This window comes from Aspergillus tanneri (assembly GCF_003426965.1).
Source record: "Aspergillus tanneri strain NIH1004 chromosome Unknown AapTan_1_pilon_pilon_pilon, whole genome shotgun sequence".
Taxonomy (NCBI): domain Eukaryota; kingdom Fungi; phylum Ascomycota; class Eurotiomycetes; order Eurotiales; family Aspergillaceae; genus Aspergillus; species Aspergillus tanneri.
The window spans coordinates 1,494,709-1,511,906 of NW_022984628.1; the positions used below are offsets into that span (position 1 = coordinate 1,494,709).

Sequence of the window (17,198 nt, forward strand, 5' to 3'; positions counted from 1 at the left end):
TCACCATCCGGATCTAAACACCCTATCTACGATGGATAAGTTGTTCTGTTTCTTGGTTATGTTATGTTAATGTAATCAAATCGAATCGAATCATTTCTTTATTTCTTTTATATGCTAGATTACTACTCTTCTAAGTGGGTAGTTTTGTAGATGATATGAATTTGTTAGGGAATAGGATCGTAGCTTTACATCGTACAATTTTGAAGGAAGATGGACTGTAATCATTGATCTGAACATCAGTCGGCTAGGGATTCCCTAGGACTTCCTTTAGAGTAGTTAATGTGAGTAACTTATTTTCTTCATCCATCCCATCCAGGTATATAGTCATTATTCATTTCATCGAACGTTGAAGTAAACGGTCTACACCTAGTACCTATAAACCTTGTAACAGTCATAATACCCATTTCATGCCCTAATATCCAAAAAAGTAGAATTGATGATGTTTTATTTCTTCAACATCTTCTTTCCACTCCCTTTCGACTCACACATAAATATTTCACGCCCTTGTAGGGTTTCACACCCTCGCCTAGACCACGACTGCGTCGCGGATCGATGTTCAAACTGTCGACTTTGATCCCGGATGGTAGCCAGCCTCGCACGGAGAATGAGACGGAAGCGGAGTTGGGCATGAGGTTGGAATTGAACTGGGATTTAGTTTTGCGCGGCGCGGTGTGGAAGATCGCGGAGTCTTCCTGAGGAATTGGTGGAGGTGGCGATGGAGAGGTGGTGGGAGGTTGAGGCGTGGGGGTTTGCGATGGCAATGGACCTGGATTTTGTTCATTTTCTTGTTCTTGTTCTTGATTAGGAGGTTGTTGTTGGTCGTCCACGTCAGCAATCGAAGGGAACGTGTTGGGTGTCCGGGATGATTTCTTGACCTTCTTCTTTTTCTTCTTCTTGGTCTTTCGTTTCGAGGTCTCGGGTTCGACGTTTTGGTAAGAGGTGGAGGCATCGTAGTAGCCTTGAAGGAGATTGGTGTCGGGATCGATCTCTTCGACGTCACCTTCGAGGTCGTCGTCGGCGGATTGGTGGCCCACGACAGTACAGCGTAGAGTGGCCGTGCCGGAGATAGATCCTGCGTCTTTAGTCGGAACCCGCCACTCAAGAGTATCGTTGCCGGGAGAGAATATGGCCTCGCCTCGACTGGCTTGCATGTCGGTGATGTTTCGGACGGATTTGGGGATAGAGACCGAGACCACAACATCCTCTAGCATAGGCGATGAGGGGTTCCCGCTTCCTCCGAGAAATGACGGTGTCGATGTGCCCGATCCGCTCCGCCCTACACCGGATCGAGCAGCAGAAGGGTGCCCCGGAAAGTTCGTATTGAGTAGGAGTCGGACCTCAAATTCGGAACCTGTCGTACCTAGAGATTTGCGGATATCCACTGACGCAGGCAGGAAAACCTTCTCCATGTGGCTGGGTGGCTCATCGCGGCTCGCATCAATGGGGAGGAGGTCTACCTCGTACCCTGCAAGAATAAATCGTCCATCAGGAGGTACGAAGCTGAGTTCTCCTGGCCGTTCCCTCCATTTCGCCAGCCGAACACACGGATGAAACACGGGAAGTTCAACCTTACGCCCAAGCGCTTGTTGCCCTCCCGGGGTTGTCAAGGACAGAAGGAGATCAGGGACGCCAGACATCTTGGCCGTAAAGGCAATGGTACCTGATACCAAAGCTGACAGTAAACGGCCGGAGGGCGCCATAGTGACCGACAATGATTCGATAATGTCCACATATAATTCATTGGAAGTATGCCGTACTCCTGGTCTCCTCCAAGGAATTGCGGGACCCTGCGCGGCTGCATTGGCTGACAGTGACTGTTTGAGCGTATTGGAAGGGCCTAGAATAGGTGTCGACGAGCTACATCCCATCATACAAGTCAGTCCCCAGGAGAAAAGCGTCTACTGTATCATCACATGAAGTACTCACCCAGACAAACCCACACCTCCCAACAACTTCCCCATCCATCCAGGCATTTCCACCGCCTCTTGTAATGCATTGAGCTCCGTGCTAGATACGATGCCTGCATCGCACATTTCATAGAGAAGCTGTGCAACTACATCATAGTTTGCCTGCAGCTTGGACGAGATCAACGGAGCTCCGACGAACTCCTCGAGTACATCAACGACACGATGCAGGAACTCCAACACCAGGAGGGGCTCCGTGTCCACCTCGGAAAGTGCTAGAAAGAGCAGATTCGACTGAACAACGGAGTACACCGTTACTGGAGGTGTAGCACCGGGGATATATATCAGTGATGGGCGCGGAGCTGGATGGGCAAGGTAGAGGGGCAGGGTAGCTGCCGCGGAGGGGGGACGGGAACGATAAACTTGCTCTACCAGAGGATTGCTGGGCACGAAAGTCAGTGGGGTTTGCATGAAAATAGTGCGTGGATAAACTCAGCATACTTCTTCTCATCGTAGACGTACAGCGCATCGATCTCGCTGCTCATTATGGCGATCTAGACTGCTTGAATCGATGGGGGGAGAGGCAGCAATCCGGCGCCATCGATCGACGCCTAGTTGAGCACCCACCTGTTCTGCCGCCGATCCCCGCCTTGCCATGATTTCGATCGAACGATGGATGAGGATCTAGAGTCTTCATTTCCACAGTTCATATCCTTCTCCCTTGCATATATTGCCTCCCGTCACTCCATGGCCGGGTCCTCTGATAATCAAAGCTCCTGGGATGTCCAGTCTAAGGATGCAAAGCGTCTACTAGCGGAAGATCAATATGATGATTGTACTGCCTGCAGAGTGACCGGTGAGGACTTCTTTGTCTGTATGGCTGGTTGTAACAAGTCTAACGTTTGTTTAATGCTTCTAGGTTCCGCCGCATTTATTGGTCTCGGTGTATACAGCTACTATACGGGGATGAGCAATCTCCGAAAGCAAGAGAAGGCAGGCTTACTGAATGCAACAAAATATAAGATGGGCTCTCGACAGTTGGGCATTGCAGCTATCTCTGCGACACTTGTGGGCATGGGAATATATAGGGCCCTCAATTGATGCCCCTCCTAGGGTATTACAACAATGGACACTACCAGAGAGTTTATGTTACGTATATATTTCTATGGAAAAGGTTTTTCGTTGGTAGACGCTTCCTTGCGGCCCAATCTCCAGTAGAAATTCATGTGAAATTCATGGGGTAGAAAATCTGTCCCACTGGGTATCACCATATCTGATAACCTCTATAAGTTTAGTCCTTGTAATGAAACAAAGGGGGAAAAGAAAAGAACCAAAGGCTCAAGTGAAAAAGAAAATGCAAAGAAAAGAAAATCAAATGAAATAATGCAGATGAAGATGTAACTAAGGATGAGACAATGACCAAAGATATAAGGTAGCATGCAACTCCCATAAAATGCACCCATAATGTTAAAAAGGTAATCAACCGCTGCGTGACCGTAAGAATACTATATTCGTGCTACTCGTCGAGTATCATATTCTTTAGGTGAACCGGCCGCGTTTGCTGCCCCCGAAAATATCTCTATTCCCTAGGCCAGAGAGGTCGAAAAAGTCCGGGACTGTAAATTTTCGTTTGGACCCTAGTCCGGTGGAAGGCTCTCGGGTAGAAATTCGAGGATTTACTCGAGATAGGTTATTGTGGCGGATTTGCGGTCGAGGGTTTCGAGGCAGGACTGATACACTGACGGGGGTTCCATCTTGAGACAAGCCGGTAGAACTATCGGTAGGCTGCATGTCAACATCATGCTCCTGGAATTGCGGGAAGGTTGGTCCCGCTGAGAAAGTGAAGATGGTGGACTTCTCCAAAGCGTTGGTCTCGGAGACGGACGGATTGGGTGGTGCTGGAGGCTGCGCAGCAATCTGCTCATCCACTGGAGGTGACGCTGACTTCTGCGGCTGGCGGGGAGCTTCAGACCCATGCTGATCCTTGCGAGCTGCTGCAGGCGAAGTACCCCTATGTTGCTTTTCAGCCTCATCGTCGTCACTGGGGGTACCTGTTCCATCACTTCTTTCCGTTGCCCATTGCCGAATTTTCCAGCCTTCTCCATCACCAAGGCCGAGGTTCTCTCGATCTAGGAACTGCAATAAATCCTCAATAGCCTCCTGGTAGCCGGATTGTTTGGCTTGTGTCTGTTCGTAAACGGCATTCTTGTAGAGGTTGGTGACGGACAGCGCAGCTGCTTTGAACGACTGCAGAAGTTGTTCAGGGGGTTGGGAACGGGGCGCTGAGCTCGGTAGCGAGGTGTTCAAAGATCTCATGGAATCCATATCAGGTTTGGCTGCAACTGTAGCAGCTTTCCTAGGATCTTCAAGCAATGAGTCTACTAGTGCCACTTGGAGGGGTGAGGTGAACCGTACTTCGATATGGTAGAAAAGGAAAATTTCTGGTAGCCAAAACTAAATTCCCAGAAAACGAAAAATTGACCAATTATACAAAAGAAATGTATCTGGGAGCTAGAGAGAGGAAAAAGACAAAGAGGGAGGCCCCGGTCGAGTGCAAACAAAGGCCGATGATAGTGAGGGTTGGTCACAATAATGTGGCTGCAGATGATCCTTCTTTCCTTTCTGACCCGGTAACGTGACCCACCGCGGGGAAACTTACCTTCCGCTCCTGGCTGACTCAGCGCGCTGACTCAACACACTGGTCGCGTTTCCTGCCCAATCAGTGCGTGGCCTGGCCGCGCTTCTCCAACGAAATTCCCGTTTGCCATCCCAGCGCGACTGGCGGATGCGCTGCTTCTTTCGTCCTCCATCCTCCTTTGCTACTCTTTTTTTATTCTCTGCTCACAACCGGAGCTTCAACTTCTCAACAAGACCATCGACACACAACCCACGTCTAGCTCAGTGGGCTCAGTGGGCTACTTCTTGTCCTCGATTTAATCCCCACCGAATCTCGTGGGCTGGCGGGACGCCGCAGGGCGTGTTGGACCGTATACACTTGATACGAAGATTGCGCAGAAGACGAACATGGCGCCTCTGGCCGCCCCCAATTCAGACACGCCCTCTCAGACAGATACTCCTATGACCGATGCTAACGAGGAACCTATTACGTCGGTGCCTGTTGACGCGCCAATGATGGTAAGTGATAGTTACCACTCTGTCGCCCTTTTTGCAAAGGCCCACGTTTTTGTTCCTGTTTACGCAGCTTCAATCGCTCTATGGGAATGGTTGCTAATTGCGTCTTGTGTATAGGGCTACCAGGAAACACCAGACTACACGGTAAATATCATTTAGTCCATTGTTGAAGCTGGTCAAATATTAACGTCCTCGCGATTCAGGACTCTGACACCAATCCGAACACCACGGCAAGCAGCGTCGCAGGCGACATGGCCCCGCTTGATGGCCGACGGCGAAGATCCGAAGCTTTCCACATGAGGAAGAGCATTCTGGGCAAAAAACACGGTCGCCTGGATGAGTCCAAGGTAGGGCAAACCATAGACTATGTCTCAACCAACTTCACTACGGTGGCTCATTGATTTTGGAATTTAGGAGGATGATTCAATTCGCCGATTCCGCTATCTTCTCGGACTAACCGACCTATTCCGTCATTTCATCGAAACGAACCCTAACCCACGAATCAAGGAGATCATGTCGGAAATTGATCGACAGAATGCTGAAGACGAGGCAAAAGCCAAAAAAGGCTCGTCACGGTCAGGCGGTGCTGGTGGTGACCGACGTCGCAGGACAGAACAGGAAGAAGACGCGGAGCTATTGAAGGATGAGAAGAGTGGTGGCCAAACTGGCACGATCTTCCGGGAATCTCCTCCATTCGTCCACGGCCAAATGCGTGATTATCAAATCGCGGGCTTGAACTGGCTTGTATCTCTACACGAGAACGGTATATCGGGTATCCTAGCAGATGAGATGGGTCTAGGTAAAACTTTGCAAACGATATCTTTTCTTGGGTACCTTCGGCATGTGTGCGGCATCACTGGGCCTCATCTTATCACAGTTCCCAAATCCACTCTCGATAATTGGAGGCGAGAATTCCAAAGGTGGACACCAGACGTCAATGTCCTTGTCCTCCAGGGGGACAAAGAAACGCGCCATAAACTGATCAACGAACAACTACTCGACGAGAACTTCGACGTTTGCATCACGAGTTACGAAATGGTCCTTCGGGAGAAGTCTCACCTCAAAAAGTTCGCCTGGGAGTACATCATTATTGACGAAGCTCATCGGATCAAGAATGAAGAGTCCTCCCTCGCACAAATTATCCGTGTTTTCAATTCTCGAAATCGGCTGCTTATCACCGGCACCCCGCTTCAGAATAACCTCCACGAACTTTGGGCTCTTCTAAATTTCCTTTTGCCGGATGTTTTTGGTGATTCGGAAGCCTTCGACCAATGGTTCTCTGGCCAGGACGCCGATCAAGATACTGTTGTGCAACAGCTCCATCGGGTGTTGCGGCCGTTCCTGCTTCGTCGCGTTAAGAGCGATGTTGAGAGAAGCTTGCTTCCCAAAAAGGAAATGAACTTGTATGTGCCTATGTCAGAAATGCAAGTGAAATGGTATCAAAAGATTCTTGAAAAGGACATTGATGCTGTGAACGGCGCCGCTGGGAAGCGGGAATCCAAAACCCGTCTATTGAACATTGTCATGCAGCTGCGCAAGTGCTGCAACCATCCATACCTTTTCGAGGGAGCTGAGCCTGGTCCTCCTTACACCACCGACGAACACCTTGTCTTCAATGCTGGCAAGATGTCCATCCTGGACAAGCTTTTGGCACGTATGCAGAATCAAGGTAGCCGAGTGCTCATTTTCTCCCAGATGAGTCGTGTTCTTGATATTTTGGAAGACTACTGCGTATTTCGCGAGTACAACTACTGTCGTATAGACGGTACCACAGCCCATGAGGACCGGATTGCTGCTATTGATGAATACAACAAACCGGGATCTGATAAATTTATCTTCCTTCTCACGACGAGAGCGGGTGGCCTCGGTATCAACTTGACAACTGCAGATATCGTTGTTCTCTACGACAGCGACTGGAACCCCCAGGCCGATCTCCAGGCTATGGACCGCGCTCACCGTATCGGTCAGACAAAACAGGTGGTCGTATTCCGTTTCGTCACCGAAAATGCCATCGAGGAGAAGGTCCTGGAGCGAGCGGCGCAAAAGTTGCGGTTGGACCAGCTAGTTATTCAACAAGGTCGTGCCCAGCAGCAAACCAAGAATGCAGCCTCGAAGGAGGAACTCCTCGGCATGATCCAGCATGGAGCTGCCAACGTGTTCAGCAACAATGCCGCAACACCCCCCCTGTCTGCTGATAAACAGATATCGGACGACAGCTTCGACGAGATTATGCGCAAGGGTGAGGAGCGAACTGTCGAACTGAATAAAAAGTACGAAAAGTTGGGCATCGATGACCTGCAGAAGTTCAGCTCCGAAAGTGCATATGAATGGAATGGCAAAGACTTCACAGACCGTAAGAAGGACATCGGAATCAACTGGATCAATCCCGCAAAGCGGGAGCGAAAGGAACAGTTTTACTCTATCGACAAATATTACCGACAAGCCCTGGCTACTGGCGGAAGGACAGCTGATCCCAAACCGAAGGTTCCACGAGCGCCCAAGCAAGTCGCTGTCCACGATTGGCAGTTCTTCCCACCGGGGCTCCAGGAGCTCCAGGAAAAGGAGACGGCTTACTTCCACAAAGAAATTGGGTATAAGGTTCCTCTTGGTGACGGCCCGGAGGAAGAGCTTAGTGATCGCGAGGCTGAGCGTGATCTAGAGCAACAAGTAATTGACAACGCGGTTCCCTTGACCGAGGAGGAGCAAGCCCAAAAGGCCAAGATGTCCGAAGATGGATTCTCCACCTGGAATCGTCGGGATTTCCAACAGTTTGTGAACGGGTCGGCCAAATTTGGACGCACAGACTACGTTGGCATTGCCACCGAAGTGGACAGTAAAGAACCGGATGAAGTCGAGGAATATGCTGAAGTCTTCTGGAAGAGATACACCGAGATTCAGGACTACCCCAAGTATCTCCGGGTCGTTGAACAAGGCGAAGAAAAATTGCGGAAGATGAGCCATCAGCGCATGATGCTCCGCAAGAAGATGAAGATGTATCGGGTGCCTCTCCAGCAGCTTAAAATCAACTATACCGTGTCTACGACTAACAAGAAAGTATATACGGAAGAGGAAGATCGGTTCTTGTTGGTGATGCTGGACCGGTACGGAGTCGACGGTGAAGGACTTTACGAGAAAATCCGGGATGAGATTCGCGAGTCGCCTCTCTTCCGGTTCGATTGGTTCTTCCTTAGCCGGACTCCCGTGGAAATTGGACGTCGGTGCACCACTCTACTGAACACCGTGGCCAAGGAGTTTGAGGCCGGTGATGGAAAAGCAAACGGTGAGAGTGGGAAAGGCCGTGGACGTGACGACGATGCCGATAATGACGAGGATAGCGCGCCAGCCAAGAAGAAGAGCAAGAGTGGTGCGGTGGTATGTTTTTTTCCTTTTTTCTTTCTTTTTTTCTATTTCCTCATTTATTTTTAATTTCTTGCCGCCTTTGTTGAATATTCGACTAACTTGCAACAGAACAAACAGGTCAAGGCAGTCAAGGGTGGCACAAAAGCCAACTCTACATCCACGTCGCGAGCAGCCAGTGTCTCGTCCAACACTGCACCCAAGTCTCGAAGCCGGAAGAAGTGATGTTCTGGAATAATATAGTTTTTGAACCATTATTGTTATGCCTATTTGTGTAGTCTCATTGGGAAGGTTATTGGCTGTGGAAGGGTTTGTTGGCTTTTGACCGTTATTTGATTCTGTTGTCTCCCATACACGTCGGACTGGCGTTGGCTGATAGATGCCATTGGGGTTTGTGATCTTCCTCTTTCTTTTTCTTGTTTCATGTACCATGATAGCTATTTCTCACCGAGTGGAATTTAAAATGTATACAAATATAGATGAAAGCCTTCTGGTCATGGAATGAGGCTGATCGGCGAGAGACGTCATCGGGGGGGGCGATCGTCATCCTAAGAGGCACTCCTCTCCTGATGCACCTCATCTCCTAAGGATGATAAATCACAGCGATTCAACTCCTCTTCACCTATCTGGATCTCCTGGCAGAAATATAATCACAGGCTGGACCCCTCTGTGGCTCGCTTTTCGCACTCCTCACCATGGCATCGTCCAAAGTGCCTCTCATCCATAATCCCCACTATTGCAAGTCGGGAGTTAAATCCTATACCTATTTAATGCGCAAATACCATTTCCAGCCCACTCGAGATGGCCCCTATTCCATTGGTCGTACTATCCACCAGACTGGTCGGCCCTTTTCCAGTAAACCGGTGGGTGGTAGAGTCCGTTTTCACGATATTATGCAAAAGCAGTTTTCCGACAAGGAGCTGCAGCAGGTGGACGCAGACGACATCCAAAACGACACCCTCTATCTCGTTCCAGTCTCTATTGGAACACCCCCTCAGTCCCTGAATCTCGTCCTAGATACAGCGTCCACCGACCTCTGGGTTTGCATCCCACTGCCCGAACAACTCCCAGTCTCTACTGACTTCCAGCAGATGCGATCTACCGGTCTGCCCTCTAGTACACTGTCGCAAGACAACAGACGCCACCATGCCTTTGATTCGTCGAAATCGCGCACTTTCTCTCCTGCTGAACAGTCCACGTGGAAACGATCCCACTTGGACAACTCTTCTGCCTCTGGCTACATTGGAACCGACAACGTCACCTTCGGAAACGTACTCATCAAATCCCAACACATCGGCCTTGCCACTTCTCTATCATCGGGATTTGAGCAAGCCACAGCTGATGGCCTCGTAGGACTAGGCTTTGGGAATATAGAAAATGTCTACCCAGAAGCCAAAGGCCTAGTCGAGACCCTACTTACGCAAGATGTCCTACCATCCTCCACCAAGCTATTCAGCGTGAAGTTTGGTGTCCGGGATGATTCCGACCAAGACACACCGCCGTTTGTCACATTTGGGTGCATTGATGAAGAAACCATTCACCGATACCGCGAAGACATACACTACACACATATTGACAACAGCCACCACTTCTGGATGTTCGATTCCACCGCTGCGTCTATTTCTGGAACTCCGATCAGTAGACCCCTGAATAAAGCTATTATTGATACTGATGCCGCTCTTACATTGCTTGATGACCAAACATGCCAGGCTATCTATGATGCCATTCCAGGGGCGCTCTACGATAGTGATTATCAGGGGTTTATATTCCCATCTGATACTGGCTCTCATCAGAGACCTACTGTGGAACTGGACGTGGGAGGGAAGCTGTTCCGCATGTCAAACCGTAGTCTGGGATTTTCTGAAGTCAAGTCTGGATATTTATATGGGGCGATTCAGAGTCGTGGATCCTTGGAATATGATGTCCTTTCTACTACGTTTTTAGAAGGGTTATATGCTGTGAGTTTTGTGCTAATTGAAAGCTGCCATCTGGTCTTTGCAACTAATTAATCTGGTTGTAGGTTTTTGACGTTGGTAATCTTCGCTTTGGTGCCGTGCAGACCATTTAATTGTGGTCGATTTAGCCCAAGTAAATGAAATGGAATGACAAATTGTCCCTACAAAAGATGCATTAGATAGAGCCCAGAGTATTTGCGAATCGGGGAGATCTAATTTCCAGGTTCCTATCAATGAAGTGCACCACACAGAAACAATATAAACAAAAATTTTCATAACTGATAGACTCATAAGTTTCTATGATCTAGGCAATGATTAGATACCAATGTACATGGCTTAATATACAGTTTATTCAGCTAAGAGACAGTCTTCAGCCTCAATGAGATTTTCCCTTCTGCGGCACCTCAGCCACCGCGAGCGGGACTCGAAGGAACATCTCCATCAGTAGTGCAGCTGCAACGCTCACATTGAGACTGTCAACCCTGGCCGGATCGGATTCGACACCCAGGTCCGTACTGAATCGGGATCCTGGGATGCTCACAACAGAGTCGGCATGGGATTTGATGTGCTTGCTCAACCCCGCGCCCTCGCTGCCCATCATAATGACGCTAGGTGCTTGAGTGATAGCAAGGCCAGTAGTCGTCATCTCATCTCCATTGTCAGACGAAAAGTCCACGTATGTTGAACTGGGACCAGGGGCATCTGCAGCATAAAATCGCCACCCGTTAGCCTTAGATCGCTGAATGAAATCCACCTCGTTGCTGACTTCTAAAAGCGTCATATTCTCTGCAGCACCAGCGGAAGCCTTGATTGTCACGGGAGATAATGGTGCGGAGTTTTTGCCGGCAAAGAGAATGGCGTCTATCCCAAGATAATAAGCCGAACGGATAATGGCTCCGAGATTTCCTGGGTCAACAACTCCATCCAGTAACAAAACGACCGGGAAGCGTCTGCGTCCCTGTGAGTGGTGGATTGCGATGTGGTCATTCATGCCATTCACCATTGCTTCTTCTCGTGATTGAGCCCCTAACTCCACAGCAAACTGGTCTTCTTCAAGGGACGAGACCTGCTTAAAACTTTTTACTGGCAGTCGGGGTAAATGGGACGCTTCAAGGACACAGCCGTTGTGAGGACGACCAGCGCTCATCTTATCAAGCAATCTATCCCAGCCTCCAAAAGCCAGTTTCACTTTAAGGTTTTTCATGAGTGCAATCTTGCGTAGTGCAACTTTGGCAGAGCTCAGCTCGTCGCCAGCTGCCTGGTATAGATAAAGTGTGTACAATTTGCGTCGGCTGCAGCGCAGTGCAGCCTCAACCGCACTTGTCCCGTAAATGAATTCTGATGCGGGAGAGGTGTAAGGAATCGAATCCGGGACTTTCACGTTTTCCTTCACGCGTTCTGGAACTTTTTCTGAGGACTGATGGCGGGATGGGGTCTTTTTAGCTTGGTTTACGTGAGGTTTTCTTTGAGCTTCGTTATGGATGTCCCGATCATTGCGTGCCCTTGGAGTGCGCTGGAATCTCTGGTGCTCCCGAGGCAAGGCTCTGAAGTTGCCTGTCCTGATGAACTCATCCTCGTCGAAGTCACTCATAGACCACTGCTTATTCCCTCTTCGGCGCTCAGACTTGGAGTGTCTGAAGTCTTCCTTCTGGTCATACTGCTGGCCATCACTAAGGTTCCCTCGAATTGAAGAATCGCTGGCACGAGTCTTGCGGATGCCACGGCCAATAGCCGAGTTTAAGGATGCATATCGAACCAAGTTTAGATAGGTAAATAAGAATGATTTTGACAGTCGGGGAGACGGCCGAAGTGGAAGAATAGATGAAGAGGTAAACATCGGATCTCAGAATCACTGCAGCCGGAGATAGGCTGTTTGTGGCATTGAGATCTGAGAATGCTTCTCCGTACTAGTACTACGATGTTTTTTCGGTTCTTCGTCGACGACGATAAGATAAGCGGGAAATCGTTGTTCCACCGCGACTCTGCGCGTGAAGGCGCGTCTGGATCGGCGCAATATTACGCTTGTTGGACATACAAAAGTGACTCGTCTCTAGCTCTGCTATCAAACAATGGCACGCTACTCTGGTGTGGATTCTGACTTTCTCTCTCTTTAATTGCCTCTCTGATAAAATATGCATTCCTTTCTGTTTGTCTTTCTCATCCTCCAAACAAATTTCTTGAGCTTCTACTGATATGGAGAGCGATGCCTCTGCTCAGTTAAACGATGCCCTAGTCGCAGACTTATTGGCGCAGTTCAATGCTAGTGCTCGACCAGCAGCGCCCAGGTTTACTGCTGCTAAGCGTGACGTTTCTGAAAATGCTGTTGCTGAAAGTGTTGTACCTGACAATATTGCAACTGAAATGCCTAACCAGATGTTTTCTCCGCCACAGATGCCTGTGGTTGAAATTCCATCCATCGCTAACAGCGATGAGTATGATTACCTTCCTGGGCACTTTGATGTTCGTTGCGTCATTAGTGAAGCAGTGGACGCTGGAAAGGAGTCTTATCTAGTGGAATTGCGAAGCGGGGAGATTGAAACTGTGTGTAGTTTCACTTAACTCTCACTCCATTTTCCATTCTTCTAATTTATTCATTGATAGATCTCGTCCTCGCGACTCGAATCACTTGATAACGGGCCAATAGCGTTGTCGAACTTTCAAAACTCAGAAAGATACAGCATCTCTTCATCTTCATCGGATACAGTAGCTGCTTCAGAAGAGGACGACCGTTCTTCTGATTCACATTCTCAGAGGGGGAAACGCCGCTCTACCCGGTTGAAACGTACTACATTTACGGATTTCTTTGATGGTATTAGCAGTGACAACGGAATGGGTCGCTCGTCGAGGGGCGCTTCTAGCGACGGTATTTTCTCGCCTTTTAGAAAAACCACTAAGCAGCGTCGGTTGCGGAGAGGCCGGCGTCGGGAAATGCGCTTGGACATCACAGATGAAGCCAGCGATTTTGCTTCAAAGGGGACACGCTTTTCGACCCGACAGCGCAAAGTCCTTCGACGTAATCTACGTGAACTGTATGAATACGAGATCTCCGAGAACGAGGGGCACGAAAAAAGACAAAAGTTTCATGGAGCTAGAGAAACATTTAATAAAGCTCCATTAGAAGACCCCTTTCGACTGAAACATCAAGACTCGTGTGATTACTGCTATGTTACTGGAGATGATTGTGCAAAGGGTCCTCTGGTTTTTTGCCAAGGATGCACCAGTGCATATCATCGCCTTTGCCTAGGCCCAAGAGCAACACGCGAACACCTGGTTACAAAAGTATCAGATTCTCTATTTCTTCTCCAATGCCGCCGATGCCTTGGAGTTGCTCATGCAAAAGACTCTACCAGCCCTCATCTGGGTTGCTGTACCGTCTGTCATGAGAAAGGAGATATGGCCGAGCCACTTAAAGAACGCTTAACCCCAAAGCAAGAACAGCAGCTTCGTCAAGACAATGATGATAATGACCCGATTACCGTTGTGGATGAGGCCCGCATAAATAACCTTGATAATTTATTCTTTCGCTGCATCTCTTGTCACAGAGCTTTCCACTTTGAGCATCTGACAATCGACGCAGCGTGGCAGTGTCAGGATTGTTCTTCAGTTCCTGGGGAGATCGGCGCTATTGTCTCCTGGCGGCCAACAGACCCTCAAAAATTTACTCTAGGATCTACAGCGGATGTCCTGAAGGAGACGGATAAGGAGTATCTTATTAAGTGGAAGAATGAGCCCTATAGAACTGCCACTTGGATGCCTGGAAGCTGGGTTTGGGCAGTCGCAAGCCCTCCCATGCGTCGGGGTTTTCTTAGGTCCGACAAAAGACTGAAGCCTCATATGACTGCGGAGGAGGCCATTCCCGACGATTTCCAGCGTGTCGATATTGTTTTTGATATACAATACGCTGAAGATAGCCCACATGACCGGACCTACGAAGCCGACTGTGCGCGAGTGGATCACGTAGCTAAGGCATATGTCAAATTCAAAGGCCTTCCTTATGAAGATGCAGTCTGGGACTCGCCTCCAGATCGTAATAGCAAGCGATGGAAAGATTTTGAAGCCGCTTACAAAGACTGGGTTAGCCGTGACTACGTTCACACTCCAGACTCGCAGTCTCTCAAGAAACATCTTGCCCATGTTCGACGACGGAATTTCAAAAGAGACGTGGTGAGAGAAACCCAACCAGAAACAATGACTGGTGGGGAGATCATGGATTATCAGAAAGATGGTTTAAACTGGCTGTATTATATGTGGTTTAAGCAGCAGAACGCCATCCTTGCCGATGAGATGGGACTTGGGAAAACCATCCAGGTTATTGGTTTATTTGCAACTCTTATCCAGTACCATAAATGCTGGCCTTTTCTAGTTGTGGTTCCAAATTCCACCTGTTCAAATTGGCGGAAGGAAATAAAAACTTGGATGCCTTCAATTCGGGTAGTTACGTATTATGGTTCCTCGTTCTCGCGGAAGCTCGCTCAGAAGCATGAGATGTTTCCCGGTGACGACGGTGACCTTAAGTGTCATGTTGTCGTTACTTCTTATGAAACCATGGTTGATGATGCATCTCGGAGGGTGCTCTCTAAAGTTCCTTGGGCTGGATTGGTTGTTGATGAAGGCCAGCGATTGAAAAATGATAAAAGTCAACTCTATGAGGCATTGTCACGGATGTCATTCCCCTTTAAGGTGCTAATGACTGGCACTCCTCTCCAAAACAATATCAGGGAATTATTTAATCTTTTACAGTTCTGTGATCCAACCACCAATGCAGAAGATCTAGAGAATGAGTATGGAACTCTTTCAAAGAAAAATATCCCTGAACTGCACAATATTATTCGGCCTTTTTTTCTCCGGAGAACCAAGGCCCAGGTCCTGTCATTTCTTCCCCCTGTTGCACAAATCATCGTTCCAGTCTCAATGACCGTTGTGCAAAAGAAATTATATAAGTCAATTCTTGCCAAGGATCCGAATTTGATCAAAACTATCTTCCAGCAAAAAAATGGCGACGGTCCGGCGCTTAAAAATAAACAAACAGAGCGGCACAATCTGAACAATATTTTGATGCAACTCAGAAAATGCTTGTGCCATCCCTTCATTTACAGCAAAGCCATCGAAGAGCGCACAGCTGATGCGGCTATGTCTCATAGAAATTTAGTCGACGCAGCGGGGAAGTTTCAGTTACTTGAACTCATGCTGCCGAAGCTCCAAAAGCGCGGCCATAGAGTGCTGATTTTCAGCCAGTTTCTGGATAATCTAGATATCATTGAAGATTTCCTCGATGGACTTATGCTTCCGCATCTTCGCCTTGATGGGCGCATGTCATCTTTGGAGAAGCAGAATGTAATTGATGAATACAACGCAGAGAACTCGCCATACTTTGCATTCCTGCTGTCCACCAGATCGGGGGGGTGTGGGGATCAATCTGGCCACAGCCGATACCGTTCTTATTATGGATCCGGACTTTAATCCGCACCAGGACATGCAGGCATTGTCTCGCGCACACCGTATAGGTCAGAAGAATAAAGTCCTGGTTTTCCAGCTCATGACTCGGGGTAGTGCGGAAGAAAAGATCATGCAGATTGGTAAAAGCAAGATGGTCCTGGATCATGTGCTTATCGATCGAATGGCTGCTGAAGACGACGATGGACAAGATCTCGAATCAATCCTTCGACATGGAGCCCAGGTGTTATTCGAAGACGACGATTCACGCGATATCCACTACGATTCTGAGTCTGTCGACAAGCTTCTTGATCGTAGTCAAGTCGAGCAGGCTCGATCTCAATCCCCCCCCCAACGAGGACGGGAAAGAGTCGCAATTCAGCTTTGCTCGAGTCTGGGCAAATGACACCCAGGATCTTGGCGATCTGTTGCAAGATACAGAGGACTCCCCGCCCAGTGCTGCTGTTTGGGAGAAGATCCTTCAGGAGCGGGAGCAAGCAGCGGTTGACGAAGCCAAACGCAAAGCGGAGACTCTTGGCCGAGGTAAAAGAAAGCGGACCACTGTTGACTATAGCCATACTGCAACCGAAGAATCTCCGGTGAAGGTACGCCGCACGCGCGAGGCTGAAAGCGACGAAGAGTTCAAGGGAGGTGACGTTGTGGAATCCGATGTCGACTCCAGCCCTGAAACTGATTCGGACGTCATGGCGTGGGCAGCCAAGAAGAAGCCCAAAGGTAATGAGGCTCAGCATTGTTTTCGTTGCTTTTCCTTTCTTGTGACATAAGCTAACGGAAGCCACAGCAGTGCAACCCTTCAAACGCATCCATTCCCCAGACGATGCTGCAGCCTCCACATTCCCAGCCAACATGGACGGCCATATAGAAAACCGCTCGTCATGTCTCGCCTGCAATCAACGTCACCCAGCTGGCTCCTGCCGTTTGAAATTGGCCGGCGTCGAACACTGCGGACTTTGTGGACTCGCGCACTTTGGTGTCGCCCGGACCTGCCCTCATCTCAAGTCCGATATTCAAGTAGCCCGGATGTTGGAAGCCTTAAAGCATAGCGCCGAAGACCCGGAACTTGTCCTTCGGGCCAAAAAAAATACCTGACAGGGATCCGGGGAGACCTTGCACAGCGTAAGAGAAGACAAGCTAGTAAGGCTGCAGCCAGTCTCACAAACCCCGGTGTACCACTTCGCACGACGACTACTGATGGCCCCGTTGCCTCCAAACCACTCTTTACAGCGAATGGCAGTCTTCCACTGTCGATGGGACCACCTACATTACAGCAGCCTTTTTCTGGTGGCAATGAGATATATCGCGGTTTCCAGCCAGAATTTAAAAGAACTTAAAGGGATGCGGTGGGCCTCTTTTATTTTATTTTATTTTATTTTTTGGCCCCTGCTCTGTTTATGAT

The 17,198-nt window shown here is 48.9% G+C and overlaps 7 protein-coding genes across 7 annotated transcripts; 4 read left to right on the top strand and 3 right to left on the bottom strand.

Moving 5' to 3' along the window:
- Positions 1-331: 331 nt before the first annotated feature.
- ATNIH1004_002515 (putative AP-3 adaptor complex subunit mu) lies at positions 332-2,449 on the bottom strand (the record flags this gene model as incomplete). The annotated part of the gene is made up of 4 exons (XM_033567204.1): positions 332-373; positions 486-1,857; positions 1,927-2,346; positions 2,406-2,449. The coding sequence occupies 4 exons, from the start codon at positions 2,447-2,449 to the stop codon at positions 332-334; spliced, it is 1,878 nt and encodes a 625-aa protein (XP_033429199.1).
- Positions 2,450-2,576: 127 nt separating this feature from the next.
- ATNIH1004_002516 (uncharacterized protein) lies at positions 2,577-3,005 on the top strand (the record flags this gene model as incomplete). Its single annotated transcript, XM_033567205.1, has 2 exons — positions 2,577-2,760; positions 2,824-3,005. The coding sequence occupies 2 exons, from the start codon at positions 2,577-2,579 to the stop codon at positions 3,003-3,005; spliced, it is 366 nt and encodes a 121-aa protein (XP_033429200.1).
- Positions 3,006-3,443: 438 nt separating this feature from the next.
- Positions 3,444-4,229, bottom strand: ATNIH1004_002517 (uncharacterized protein; the record flags this gene model as incomplete). Its single annotated transcript, XM_033567206.1, has 1 exon — positions 3,444-4,229. One exon carries the CDS (start codon positions 4,227-4,229, stop codon positions 3,444-3,446), a length of 786 nt encoding a protein of 261 aa, XP_033429201.1.
- Positions 4,230-4,928: 699 nt separating this feature from the next.
- ATNIH1004_002518 (putative SNF2 family helicase/ATPase) lies at positions 4,929-8,618 on the top strand (the record flags this gene model as incomplete). The annotated part of the gene is made up of 5 exons (XM_033567207.1): positions 4,929-5,039; positions 5,154-5,180; positions 5,240-5,383; positions 5,451-8,408; positions 8,505-8,618. 5 exons carry the CDS (start codon positions 4,929-4,931, stop codon positions 8,616-8,618), a joined length of 3,354 nt encoding a protein of 1,117 aa, XP_033429202.1.
- Positions 8,619-9,088: 470 nt separating this feature from the next.
- On the top strand, positions 9,089-10,461 carry ATNIH1004_002519 (uncharacterized protein; the record flags this gene model as incomplete). Its single annotated transcript, XM_033567208.1, has 2 exons — positions 9,089-10,351; positions 10,414-10,461. 2 exons carry the CDS (start codon positions 9,089-9,091, stop codon positions 10,459-10,461), a joined length of 1,311 nt encoding a protein of 436 aa, XP_033429203.1.
- Positions 10,462-10,724: 263 nt separating this feature from the next.
- On the bottom strand, positions 10,725-12,185 carry ATNIH1004_002520 (RNA methyltransferase; the record flags this gene model as incomplete). The annotated part of the gene is made up of 1 exon (XM_033567209.1): positions 10,725-12,185. The coding sequence occupies one exon, from the start codon at positions 12,183-12,185 to the stop codon at positions 10,725-10,727; it is 1,461 nt and encodes a 486-aa protein (XP_033429204.1).
- A 356-nt stretch (positions 12,186-12,541) lies between these two features.
- On the top strand, positions 12,542-16,891 carry ATNIH1004_002521 (putative chromatin remodeling complex subunit (Chd3); the record flags this gene model as incomplete). The annotated part of the gene is made up of 5 exons (XM_033567210.1): positions 12,542-12,889; positions 12,950-15,782; positions 15,853-16,072; positions 16,113-16,516; positions 16,584-16,891. 5 exons carry the CDS (start codon positions 12,542-12,544, stop codon positions 16,889-16,891), a joined length of 4,113 nt encoding a protein of 1,370 aa, XP_033429205.1.
- Between the last annotated feature and the right edge of the window lie 307 nt (positions 16,892-17,198).